The sequence below is a fragment of the Dryobates pubescens genome, chromosome 4, assembly GCF_014839835.1.
Source record: "Dryobates pubescens isolate bDryPub1 chromosome 4, bDryPub1.pri, whole genome shotgun sequence".
Taxonomy (NCBI): domain Eukaryota; kingdom Metazoa; phylum Chordata; class Aves; order Piciformes; family Picidae; genus Dryobates; species Dryobates pubescens.
The window spans coordinates 12,137,182-12,151,666 of NC_071615.1; the positions used below are offsets into that span (position 1 = coordinate 12,137,182).

Consider the following 14,485-nt stretch of genomic DNA (forward strand, 5'->3'; position numbering starts at 1 on the left):
AGTAACAGCCTCACTGCTGTGCTTGTCACTTGGAAGACAGCACAAACCCCAACCCAATGCTATCATCAAGATCAGACTATTTTACAGGCTCCTTCTGCAGTCACATCTTTGCTGCATCTAATTTTTATGTGCTGCCATAAATAAAAGTTTAGCTAAGCTCAAATCTTGTCACATCTCACGGCACAGAGTTTTCTGTTATCTTCGCAAATGTAACCCAGCATCCCTTCACAGCACTGATGCAGAAGTTTTCCCACCCCAAAGCTCTGACATGATTCCTCACTGTGCTGTCTTCCTTCCTAATCTTTACCATCTCAATACATGCAACTCCTCTTAGCTGTCACAGCCAAACTCTTCTCTTCTCATTTGTTTACGTGTGATCATCCCATAAAATCAATGATTCTTTTACTGCCCACGAACAGTTAGAAAAAGACACTTTCCATTTTCCCTAGGATCCTACAAAAATGTGGTAATAAATAGGGCACTGGCACAGAAAAAAATCTAATCAGGCCACCCAGTGCAGCCTCACTGCTGCTCTTGTTAGTCTGTACTTTCTTCTGTTTCTTGTTTTAAACTTGCAAGTTTCCCCTCCAGCGCTGGCCACGATGAACAATTCCACAGTCTTAGATGCAAGAATAAGCTGATCAATTTTAATTAACCCAGCATGGGCATTTTCTGAATTGTTTTTTTTTTTTTCTGGTTAGTCTGTGCTGTTACAGCTAAAATGTCTCCTCTCTCTTCTTCACACATATGTATTTCTAACATTCAAGTAGCCTGAAAACAATCTTATGATGTGCAAAAAAAGATGATGGGGTTTAAAAGGCGACTTTATTCACTGCTGGACAAACTGAGTACTCAGTCTCACAGAGATCCTCATCTCGTTAGTTGCACTGAAAAGCAGGAACTGAAATACTCATTTGTCTACAGCTGTAAGCAACTGATTTCTCAGTACATTAGAAAGAAGTAATAACCTGTGCTGAGACACAAAAAGTGATTACACTAAAGAATTTTGGTGAAAAATAAAAGATATTTGTTAACTTCAGGCACTGAAGCAAGAAGAAAACTCCAGTTTCAGCTAATAATTAACAATTACAGCATTAAAGCAATGACAAAACCCCCAAAGTGAACACAGAATCCGCTTAGGGGATCAACTGCTCCTGGAGTTTCGGTGCGTGACATTAAACCTAATGGCAACATTATTCTGAGTGCCAGCCACACAGGTGCCCACTTAACAACATAATTCATGGCGTTTACTGTTCCACCTTCTGCTGTGAAAATAAGCATTATGCTTCACTTAAGCACAACTCTGCTCTTATCCTTACTCCTAGCTACACAGAGCTGCCATAGCATAAACCATCACTGCCTTTGGGTCTGTTCTGATGAAATCACAAGCAGGAAAAAAATACCACAGGAGTTAAAGCAACAAGCTTCATAAAACCAGACGGAAGGTATGAGAGTCCTGTTTCCAATGACAGTTCCATTTTTAAGAGACACAGGACTTTAATCTTCCAGGCTTCCTCCAAATGACTGCCTGTGAGAATTCTACAGCTTTTTGAGGCCGTATTTTCTTGTAAGGAGTAACACGGAATCGCAGAATTGTCAGGGTTGGAAGGGACCCCAAGGATCATCTAGTTCCAACCCTCCTGCCATGGGCAGGGACACCTTCCACTAGATCAGGTTGTCCAGAGCCACCTCCAGCCTGGCCTTAGAAACCTCCAGGGATGGGGCTTCCACCACCTCCTTGGGCAACCTGTAGCAGTGTCTCACCACCTTTATGGTGAAGAACTTCCTAACATCTCATCTAAATGTACTCTCCTCTAGCTTGGATCCATTTGTCTGATGAAACTGTCCTCACCTGTTAAAGAGCAACACTAGCAGTAAGTAGGTACAATGAATTACCAAGAGGTTTGCTTTTCCTGATGTCTAAGGCATTGTCTGGACCTACAAAATCTTTGCAATCAGAACAACTGCAGAGTGAAAAGGCACTTAGTATCAGCCAGGATTTCTTCCTTAGAATCCTTGGGGCTTTCTTAGCCCAATCTATCTTTTGTCAGTTTGTGTCTTTGCTCCTGGCTCTTGTTGGCTACGGGGTGTTCAGAGAAGACTTTACAACACAAACAGGTGGTGCACTATGGTCAGAGCAATAGCACAGCTTGCCCTGAGACACAGACAGGAACTGGATGCTCTTACTCACTTCCTACCCATTAAAACGACATTACCCTCCACTGACTACACAGGAGTTGGCAGTTTGGAAAAGACTTGGTTCAGCTTGACTGAGATAAAATTACGTGGGCCAGATCTTCTGCCACTGATTTCCAAGGAAGAAGAAAATCCTTTACAATTCAGAGACAGAAAACCCTGGGAATGTGCTTTGTAAAAAGCACACGAACTAGCAAGACCATTCTGATGACTTCGATGGGCCATACCTACGCTGACTTTGTGCAAGTTACTCTTTACAACTAGAAAATTAAACAGAGGCAACAAAGATTCTAACACAATGTATTTACTGTGCAATGTGCCAAATACACTCACTGTGGATGTCTGCTCCATGTGTGCATTTTCAAATACTCATAGGTAGGAGTTGAGTTGCTAAAGCTGAGAATATGATAGGCTAAACTACAGCTTTCTGGGCTGAGAAAGAAGCAAGAAAAAAAATTTATAACTGGACTAACTATGCTTCCACATATATATACATTTTTGTATAGGAGAGAGATAAAATGCAGCGCTTGTACTAGATTTTCAGTACTAGTACTGAGTCTAGTGCTGATACTTTTATCATACAAGCATATGATTTGAGATAATCATAATTAATTACATCTCAAAGATTTACATAGAGAGATTCCTTAGTTCAGCTGTGGGCTGGACTACAGATTGTGGTCTAAAATACAAATAAACACATACTTGCTGAAGATTAAATATTTGCTGTTGACAGCCCAATGGTTTCTTTGCAATGTGACAGTGTAATACATTGTCAAACATGCATGGAGAATCTCTCATGCTTCCCTACTCTCAGCCTGATTAGAGCAAATTGAATTTCACACTAAGCAGTTTGGAGTCTTAGAATGCTCCATTAAGTTTTACTAGAATCAGATAATTACTATAAACTGTTTATTTCTGCAGCTATAGTGACATATCTTGAAATGCACATTATTAAATATCTGACAAATAAGGTGCTGCTTACCTACATTCCTAGACTTCATTAACATTAGTGCAAGAGTTTGGAGAAGAAAATAGCCAAGACCCTTGCTGGATTGGGCTACATCCTACTGGGCATATCAAAGTTTTTGAACGTGTACAACAGCAAAAGAAATGGATGCAGAAAGTTTCTTCAGATTAAGCTACCTTACTGTTAGGAAACAAAGTAAAACTCAAACACTGCTCATGTTATTTCAGGTGACAGCACACAACAAGCATTGATTAGTCAGTGACACATTTACTGAAAGATCACCTTGTAGTCAATGAATAAAATGTTTACTTACAGCCTGATTCAGTATAAACATTTCAAAGCCAAGAAAGCCAATGGCATCCTGGGATGCCTTAAGAAGAGTGTGGCCAGCAGGTTCTCCTCTCCTTTTAATCTGCCCTAGTGAGACCATAGTTGGATTACTGTGTTGTGTTCTGGGTTCCCCAGTTCAAGAGGGGGAACTACTACAGAGAGTGCACTGGGGGCTAAAAACATGATTATGGGAGTGGAACATCTCTCTTGCAAGGAATGGCTGAGAGACTCAGGGCTGTTTAACTGGGAAATGAGAGGTCTGAGACAGGGTTTTATCAATTTTATCCAAAGGGCAGAGGGCAAGAGGATGCGGCCAAAGTAGAATACAGGAAGTTCCACCTATATGTAAGTAAAGACATTTTTCTTTTGAGGGTGACAGAGCCCTGGAACATGCTGCTTAGAGATGTTGTGGAGTCTCCTCCTCTGGAGACTTTTAAAACCCACCTGGACGTGTTCCTGTGCAAGCTGGTCTAGGTGAACCTGCTTTAGTGGGGCAGTTGGACTAGATTATCTCCGGATGCTCCTTCCAACACCTACCATTCTGTGGTTCAGGAACAGGGATTTAACTGACAATTCTGCTGGAACTGCATGTGACAGTAGAACACAGCTGCCTCCCCCCAGATATGCCAGGCTGATAGGACCTGAAAAGCACTACACAAACTTGCCTTTGTTAGCAAACCAAGCAGCCAGTTCACATATGGCAAAAGAGAGCAAACATAGCCCAGGTGACCTGCTGACAGGCATTTTGAAAGCTGGAACCATAGTTTCAGACCCCATTTTCTAACCTGCTCATATGATTGTTAGAAGGACAAATCAAACACTCACTCTCTTGCCTTACAGATGAGCAAGGGAAGTTTTTAAAGAACTGTAATATTTTTGGTTAAAAGCCTTACAAAATCTCTCCCTCTCTACACACTTCCCTGAAGGACTAACAGAAGAGCTTCATTTTATCTGGCAGTACATATATTTTTTTAATTAATGTTCCTTTGTTTTTGCAAAATGGGTTATTTAATGGTGGTTTAAAAACAGCAGCTCACAGCCAGATTTTCTGTGGTAAAATTGGGGGTTTTTGGAAAAGATATTAAGCATTTTTCTTCCTTTGTAGAATGTCTTAGTAATTTGCTGTATGTAACATTAAGAACTCGAATGAGACCTGGCATTTATACATTTGCAAACTGACTAAATTACAGAGAAATGGCAGCTTATGCATCTGCATGCAGATTTCAGCATTACCTTTATATCACACCTCGTGTTCAAAACCCACCAGAAACAAACCTCCAACAACTCAGTTACTGAAGTGTGAACAAGCCAGTTGATACCTGATGCAATGAAGTACAGCAGCCTGCCTACTAGAAAGGCCATCAGGCCATACTGACTACAAAACAATAGTCCTGAGTGCACAAGTGTGCACAGAAACACCTATGAAATATTTGCTAAGAGGGCAGAACAGTCACATGGAAATGACTGTGGACTTTATGAAATACAAGAGTTGTTGTCTTGGGTTTGAGTGGACAGAAGCTCTTACCCCTCCCCAAAGGAGTAAAAGACAAATGCTCCACACAAGATTGGAAAGAATTGGAAAGTTAAATGGAAGTACTATTCATAACTCTATATAGCAGTACAAAAACATACACCATTCATACTCAGCCTTGGCCCAGTTCTCTCCAACCTGGGGTTTGCCAAAGCCTCACCAGGCCAAAACACCAGGCCTCAATGTTCCCAAACAGGCTGACAACTGCTCCCCTTCACTAAATGCAGCAGGCCAAAATGCCTCAAGAACTGCCTCCCTCCCCCCCAGGCCAAACTGCCCAGCAAGAAAATTAGCTTGCCAGCTCAAAGCCCTACTCACTTGCAAACCAGATAGGAGCCACCACAATGCCTGGAGAGAGAAGGGGCAGAACAGACAGAAATGTCCATTTATAAAGGGGTTGCAGGCTTATGGAAACAAATTAACACAGATTACACTTTCTGGTCCACCTCCTGGGCTATCTAGTCCCTGGACGATTGGACTCTATGGTTCTTAAACCCATAACAGGTGTGAAACTCAGTATTATCTCAGTGTTCCCTTCCTGTGGATTCAAAACCGAAAGACAAGTAGCAGGCCTTCTGGGGGTTACCAACTTCAGTGCTTACTGAAAACAAGTTTTCACTGGGCTTCCCTGGTGAAGCCCAAGACTGGTTTTGTAGGCAAGAGAGGGTAGAACATTCACGATGGGCTTTAAACAGTAATTGCTTTGAACTAGTAACATTTGCTATGTTCTTTCCCCCAATTTAGAAAACCAAACAAATCAATTCCATGCTGCAGCCAATGCTTTAAGATTTAGTATCTTTTGCATAACTTATTATCACTTTTAGAAGAAGTCATATTAATGCACTCAACATCTAACAGAGACAAGAGACAGAAATATGGAGGACTGTGGCAGTTGCACATCAAATTTGGGCATGGGAAAAAGGCTTAAGATAATCCATTTAGCAGTTTTCTCAGGAGAGGGGATGCCTTCAAACGTTACAGTGATTAAACAGAAATGAAGCCATACTGCTGCCTGGACACCAGAGCCACCGGCTCTGCTGTTCCTCAGCTCTGCAGCTGTCTATTCCAAAGGTATGTAACTTCACTCTCTGCAGCATACGTGTCAGGCCTTCTAAGAAGTACTGACTGTACCAAAGGCAGTATGCCCAGCTTATCTTACATGCTGATCATCAAATTGCCAAGCAGAAGTCAGAGAAGCGCAGACTTGAAATCATGTTCCTTAATTGCTGCCTCAATATGAATTCTGAATCCCAATATTTGGCACCTGCTTTTGAAAATCTTGGTGCATGCCATCGCCTGGATTGTTACATGAAAAAACACTGTTTGCAAGGAAAGCAGGATAGGGTACATAATTTTGAGGAGACATGTAGCCAGCAGTTTTGCTTTTCTCAAAGCATAGTGTTGCCCCAAATCATAATTAGTGGAACTGAGCTGATCTGCTTTACTGCTTCACAGTGTTAGTAAAATACGCAGAACTTGTGGGGGAAGAAACGCACACCAGAGATGCATACACAAACAGAGCACTGTGTGCAATTGTGGAGTTGGCTGGCAGGCAGGCAAGATGTTCCCACAAAAGTTAGGAACCCTGGAAGCAGTGGACAGGGAGCAGGACAGGCAGGGGCTCAATATGCTGCTTTGTTTAAAGCAGCCTTTTTCTAACTTTCAGAGGTACACTGCCTCAACGACCAGTAACAGACCATCAATGTGCTGCTGATTGTTTGGAGACCTCTTTTTCCAGCTTCTCTCTCTACTGTCGAGGCCTCTCCTGTCCTATTCACAATAACAACATGTACCTGGCCCCAAGCTCCAGCTCACACAGCAGGCTCCTCTAACAAGCTGGTAACAAGCCCAGTAGGCCAGGACTGCAGCATTGCAAAGTCTGCCCAAAGAACATTAGTGTAGGTCTGGTGGCCTGCAGGTAGCAACAGCAATATTCCTCTGACTATGCTTCTGGGCAGCAACAGCATTCACACCTAGATGTGACCACTCTCTAATTTCCCAGGATAATTAACATTCTCTTTTAATATTTGGGAGGTCTTTGGCAACATGAGCATATGAAATGGCATTCCCAAAGGATTAGGGGGTTGCCATGGGTTAAACAGATACTGGCCAATGTACACCTGTAACTGGCTGTAATGCACCTACAAGCAGACTATGGAACACTGTACATACAGGAACCATCTCTCTGCAGGTCAGTGCACAGCACAGTTTGCTTTTTACATCAAGACCAGCAGACTGTTGCTCCCTGCTGCTGAGTTCCTAAAGTTATACTACAAATATGACTATGTATTTCTATGTTGCCTCAGCATATGGATCTCTGTTGGATTAAACAGCAGTTGTTGCTAACACTGCTATTCTTTTTGGCACTCTTAAATTTTACAGACAGATATGGGAAAAAATATGTAGCTCAACTGCAATTTAGACATTCAGACTCTAACAACTGCCTTTAGCTGCAGCCTAACCTTGTCCAGCTCCATAAATCTGCCCCTGCTTTCTGTCCAGAAGTTCTTCTGGCACCTTTAGTTGTGCTCACAGGACGGAAGATACAATAGATAGCACAGCAGAATCATGAGGAGAAGATCCTGGAAGATCTTACAGTCCAGCTACAGCCCAACAAAGAAAGTAAAGAGAACATACTGAACACACATGGCAAACCTGTCTAATGTTAGGGGAATACTTCTAATAATGTAAGAACTTAATAAGACTTTTCATTAGCCTGGATACAAAATTCATATTGTAATTATACACATGCTACAAAGCTACTGTCCTTTCTCATGGACTCCTCTACAACAGCACTGCAAACACTTGAAATAATAGGAGGAAAGGCCACAAATATCCCAAATTTTCTGGAAAAGAAGGAAAAGCCACTGTAAGAACTATGTATATCAGTTTGTTCTTTTCTGTAGGACAACCCCCCCAGGTGGACCAGTTTCAGGGCCACTACTGAGCTTCAAAATGGCACAAAGCAGCTCCAACTCCTGCAAACAGGAAAAGAACTCCTTGCAGCTTCCCTCCTTTCACACAGCCTCTTCAAGGAGGAGGAATGCAGCATAATAATCTCTTTCCTCCCTTAAGTTTTAAGAAATAAAAATATTCAAAGTGTCTGAAATGAGCAAACCCACTTAAATAGATTTAATAGCTATAAAATGAATTAAAATCTATTAAAAACAAGTCATACAACAGCAGAACCTGGGAACTAGTAAAGAAAGCATGAATAGGCACAAGTGCTTATTCTTGTGATTAAAGAAGATGGACAATTGCTTCTGAAGCTAATGAGAGAAATGAAAGAATGGGCAGGCAAATTAAAAGAAGCGCCACCATGACTAATTCACTAAGCTTGTCAAAAGAATTCCTGTATTGGAATTCAGTTGATTTGAAATACGACAACGTAGTCTCACTTACACAGCTGCCTAGGTTGATTTGCTCATTGCAAATAGGTACAAAAAGAAGGTGGATCCTTCAAATTAGTCCTTTGAAATAGCAGAGGCATGTGATGTGGGCATCCTCCTACCCCCTACACCTCTCAGCAAAACAAAGGAATTCTGAAATAGAGCACAACATCCACACCTCTGACCTGTCAGGTGCTGTTTGCACTCAGTTTAGCAGAGCTAAAGGTTCCTTCACCAGAATGAAGTGTTTCAGAAATGTGTTATAAATAACAGTTTGAAGCCTCTAATTAAACAATTATATACTATAAAACAAAGGCAGAAGAAAAATTGACTTGGATTTGGACTTAATTGACTGAAAAGGCTGATGTCAGATTACACAGCACCTGGGCAGGAAATGTGTATTTTAGAGATTATGCCTTCACTTAAGTAAAGAAATTAGTACAAGTATCACAGTGTACTTCAAGTGCTGTAATACTCAATTCTAGTGGTTTTGATGTGTTCTAATTAACATACACACACAAATGAATCTAAACCAGCAATAATAAACATTACTTGCTCACTGATCCATTATCATATTGCCAAAAGATCAAACTTCATCAAGTTCTGTCAGGGTTCTTTTTAATTATACACATTACTAGACAGTCTCGTTTCATTTAGGCTCTAAACAGCTACATTTTATTACTGTTAGAGCTAAGTAAAGTTTGCAGGAGACTTGCTGTCTTGTTCTTTCACCCATGTAAGCAGGGCAATTAAAGAAAAATAATTAAAGCTACATCTAAAGCTACATCACAAAGGACTTTGCTGGCTAGAGCTGATGCCTATCAAATTCCTGACAGCAGTAGCGTCATTAAAGAAGTGCAGTGAAACAATTTCTTCTGAAGGAATTCAGTCCCATAAAGAGAGCTGCTGGATTCTCAGCTTCACAAGTCAGTGTTTCTCCATGTTTCACCCTGTCTCAGCAGGGTGACCTTGGTTGCAAACATCTGAATTCTCTGCTGTTGTAACAAATGGTGGTGAAATGCAGAAGCTGCTTCCTGAACACCAAACTACATTCCAGGTATAGGACGAAGAAGGAAATAGAGTACTTCATGCTGAACTGAAATGGGAATGACAAGCAAGCAAGAGAGCAGGGCAGTTTGCCCTAAGGGTGGAGGGAGCTCTTTTATGGACTAGACACCAGGTTTGTGGAGCTTGTGAGTCTGGATTACAGGAGAGGTCAGCCACTAAGAGTGGGGGGTTGCTACAGACCACTCAACAAGGGCAAAGAAGCAACTTGAAAAAGTCTACAAATCACAGACCCTGGCTCTCCTAGAAGACTAACCCCCCCGACACCTCCTGACAACAATCCAGCAGGGAGGTTGGGACAATCTCTAGACAACAGTGGGCCAGGGAGGGCCCCCTCCTCCTAGTGCTGCCACTCACAACCACATAAGTGCTAGGGGATGTATTAATCTCTGGCAGGTTTGGCTGTAGCAGCGAACAAAATGGAGTTCAAGATCCTGAGAACAGATATGGGACACCAAGACAGCAGACTGGCTTATTCAAGGAACTGGTATATAGGATTGTGAGGGAGCCAGATCTGAAGGAAAAGCAGTTTCAGGGAGGTGATATGTCTTCTAAGACAAGCTCCTCCTAACACAAGAATGGTACTTCCTGAGAGTGAGGGAAAGGGGTGGGAGGGACGGGGATGACAGGAGAAAAGGGAAGTAAACTATCAGGAAGTTGACTTGGCTAAATGCTGAGTACTGATAGGAAAACAAAGTCATAAAAAGGAGATGGAAGGAAAGACAGACTTGAAAGAATATTGAAAAAGTACCTGGGCATGCAGGGCTGGTGTTGGGAAAACCAAAGCTCATTGAGGGCTAAAACTAGGCAAGGGGCATGACAGCCAGCAAAACCTTCTACTATTACTGAATAAGGAAGAAAATAGAGGCCCACTGCTGAGAGAGGCAGTGACAAGTGACAGGTACTCAGTGCTGCTTTTGCCTGTTTTCACTGACATTTTCTCCTAGAGTTAAAGGAGCAGAGGAAATCTTGGTAGTGAAACAGGATTCAGCCAAGTATCTCCTCAAAAAATTACAGCACCAGCAAATCCATGGGCCCTGAAAGGGTGCACCCAAGAACACTGGAAGATCTGGCTGATGTTACTGTGAAGCACCTCTCTATAATCATCAAAACCTTCTGGAGTAACTTCATTACAGTCTGGATGAGTGGAGAACTGACTGGATGAAATGCTGCCTGGATTGTTGGCATCAAAGGGTAGTGGTTAATGGAACAACATGGGAAGTTTTCATAAAACAAAGCAGAAGGTTCCAACTCAGTGTGAGAATAAACACTTTTAGAAATAGATGTCCAGAGTTTTAGAGAAATGCAGTGAAACAAACACATTATCCAATCAACAGCAGTCTGCATTTTGCAGACTACCATTTGCCATACCAAGTTAAGGTAGCCTACCTTAACACAGTCTTCTGTCATTATCACAGCATATCTAGGTGTGAGTATCCAGTTAAGAGAAATTATTTTCAGTAACATAGTTGCACTGTAAAGTATTGCTTAAATTCATGAGTATGTACCACAATATTAGTGCCACCAGGAATAGATACCCTATTCTTGATTATGTAATCAAGAAAAACTTCTGAAAATAATATTCAGAGTACAAACTACTTTTAATCAGCAACTAAATACCAAGATACTGGCACTGATTACTTCGTTCTCTAATGACATCTGTAATGGATTCCAAGTGCTGTGCCTGATTGCTTCCCAGCTGATCAGGATTCTGTTCATCACTTCTAGCTGCTGGAATGCTGAGATTTCTTGGAGTTCTTTTGCAAAGGGCTTCAACACTGCTTCAGTACATTCCATAGAACAGTCATCATAAACTTTTCACTTAGTACTCCATAATAAAACATATTAAAAGAGGAAAATCTGCAGGTTCCCCTTCCCTCCTTTTTATTGAGAGGTCTTGATTAGAGACAGACACTGGCCAATCATCATGGGTTGAGTTGAATCTGCTGCTGATGCTGCCATCATGTCAAACAACAAGAAATTATTAGACCAATTAAAACACAGTGGCTCTAGTGAGGTATTCACATGATTGTTTAGGCTAGTAGAAACCCTTAAGATCACTGAGTAATAAACTGTTCTTTCTGGCAGTTTCTTGGGAATTGCATGAGGCAGCTTCATATATTTATATAAAGCACAGCACATACATCACACAGAAATGATCCATTCAGCTCCTCTTGCACGTTTGTTAGCAAGATGAATAGATCCTAACCTTCTGCAAAACTGACAAGTTGGCATTTAAAATATCACCAAAGTCTGAGGCATACACTGATGAAAGGCACAATAATGACTACAGAGATCCATTATTAGGGGGAGAGGGGAAATACCACAAAAACTGCCACAAGAAAGACTTATTAATTGTACCTAGCCATGCAGTACCCAGGGGAAGTCAGAAGACTGCTGGCTCTCTGTAGCTGGCACTTTATTAACAGAAAAGCCTCAGAACAACATTGTTTGAAGTCAGTATAGACAAAACTAGTCAGAACTATACGTTGTGTTATGAGCCTTTGAGAAATATCCAGGTACAATTGACTATAGAATAGAATAAACCAGGTTGGAAGAGACCTTCAAGATCATCACGTACAACCTGTCATCCAACCCACCTAATCAACTAAACCATGCCACCAAGCACCCTATCAAGTCTCCTCCTGAACACCTCCAATGATGGTGACTCCACCACCTCCCTGGGCAGCACATTCCAATGGGCAATCACTCTCTCTGTGTAGAACTTCCTAACCTCCAGCCTAAATTAACTATGTTTCATTAATTTATAGATTATTTAAATAGGTTAAAGATCCTTTTCAACAGGATGCAGCACACCTGTTATTTTCCCTGAATTTTCTTCCCCTTAACAAGGGATACTGAAGAGAATATTTAAAATGCTTACACAAATGAAAAGTCTTAATTGAAATGCTTACTAACACTCTGCTACAGAAGACCAGATGATTCTTAGGAAGAGATTATTTTATGATTCTGGGTTAAACCTGTGCTCTGAAAATTAATGGAAGAACATAAACCAGTAAAACAACTGCTTAAAGGGAGACTTTACATTATGATCAAGCTACTGAGGTGTTACATAGTAGATTTCATCAAGCTTACATCTGCTGGCTCTTATACCTTCCTGCTCTAGCACTAAAATTGTGTTCTGGTCAAAAAGAAGTCTGTAGCCTATAAATAATGAGAAGTCAAATTGATTAACAATTTGACAACTAAAGTTTTAAAGTCCACTTTGTGGGACACTGAAAGAATTAGTGAAAGGTGTCTAATATGCTCAAAACCTTGCTGTGCAAACAAGAGCCAGGAATTACAATCTCAGACAAGTGGAGCACAAACCTGCATGGTTTGCAAGCTCACTTGGTGGATTGTTGCGCCATCAGCTATGTAGTGAAGGTGGTGTGCAGCCCTTCTTATCAAGACTCAGAAATATAAGACACTGCTTTGATCTGCTTTCCAGACCACCTGTTAACTGGTAACATCACATTTTCTTTCACTTCCAAGAAAAGCATTTGTCTTCTTAAAACAGACAATATTACCAGTCTGTTTGAAAGTTGTAACTGTCAAACTTTGTAACCCACCCTTCTACACAGTCTGTTGTTCCTCCTCTGGCTGTATACAGGAACACAGATTTCCCTGTCACACCCCAACAGGAGAGAACACTGAAACTTGAATTTGCTGACCTTTATCATTTTAAAACTTTAAATACTGAAGCAGCTGAATTTATGAAGCATTTGACAGCCAGAGAATTCTCTGAGCTTCAACTTTAGGCACTCAAAAAGCTGTAGCTATTATTTGTTCTTTTCTTGGTATTGTTTCCCCCCCAATGCCTGAGTGTGTGTTTGTCTTCTCAGAGCAGTTTATTTATTTAGGAGAATCAATTATAACAGGTATTCCTGGGACTTTTATTTCAAAGAAAATGTCCTCAGGCCAGTGGGAAAAAAGCAACTTAAAAAAGTACAGCCCTAGAATCAATTATACAGGAAGTCAGATGAAGAAATTAGAATAATGTCTCAAGAATCATCTATAAACACAACAGAGTAGCATACCAAACCCTATACAATAATATTCTGAAGTGAAAGAAATTAAATTAGCCTTGCTGCCAGCCTGAAACATAAAGAAATGGAGTTGCAATCCCCATTCTACAATTTCAATTGCCTTACCTGGCATTCCATGGATAAGGTCTCCACACAACACAAAGAACTTGGGTTTAGGGTTTAGTTTGTTAATGGCCTGCACTGCTTGCTCTGCTAATTTGATTTCTTCCTCCCATTCATCATCTCCATTTTTAGTGTCTCCAGTTGCCCAAGCTTTCATCAGTCCAAACTGAGGATCTGCTCCTTGGATGAAGTAGAAGGGCCCCTTCCATTTGTACTCATCATCTAAGAAGAAAAAGACCCCCCAAAAAACAATGTCAAGCACTAGAGAATCTTATAGAGAGAATGAAAGTTTCCACACATCATTATATTGACTGCTCTTCACCTAAGTAAGTTCAGGCCACTTCGAGGGAAGTACAGAATTCTGCAGGCATTCCTATAGGACAAAGGCAGAAGTACAAAATGTTCCTCTAATGGGTTGCTGCAATAAAAGAAAGTATATTAATCTAATTATACCACATGGTAATTGCAAACTGATTAGAGGAAAAGTGAAGACTTCAGCAAAAACTGCTGAAAATTAGAAGACCACAATACAGCACAAGTGCATAATGTTGATTGCTTTAAGACTCCAATTATTGCTTCTTTAATTAACAAGTTATAACATATACAACACATTTCACTTTTTATAGTTCCAGTAGACTTGCCCTTAAATTATTAAGGAATTAAATGCTTTTTGCTCTCATACTTTTAGAGAGAAGTTGGATGTAGGCCATTCTTTGGAGTTGGAACTGAAGCCACTCAACACAACCAAGGTCAGCAAGCACAAAAGCCAGCAACTAGCAGCAACAGTAGAAATCCTAATTTAGGACTACCACAATAGCTCCTAAGATCTGTGATATAAAGGTGAGAACTCAGAAAC

General features: G+C 40.9%; 1 protein-coding gene across 4 annotated transcripts in view; it reads right to left on the reverse strand.

The window, feature by feature from the left end:
* CPPED1 (calcineurin like phosphoesterase domain containing 1) overlaps window positions 1–14,485 on the reverse strand; it is a 65,645-nt gene that overhangs the window by 21,723 nt on the left and 29,437 nt on the right. For 3 of the 4 annotated variants that reach the window (XM_054180597.1, XM_054180594.1, XM_054180595.1), the window contains exon 2: window positions 13,633–13,851. In XM_054180597.1, the coding sequence (XP_054036572.1) occupies window positions 13,633–13,786 (154 nt within the window). In that variant the 5' untranslated portion in view covers window positions 13,787–13,851. Of the gene's footprint in view, window positions 1–13,632; window positions 13,852–14,311; window positions 14,376–14,485 lie in introns of those variants that run through there. The other variant, XM_054180596.1, reaches the window with a different exon arrangement.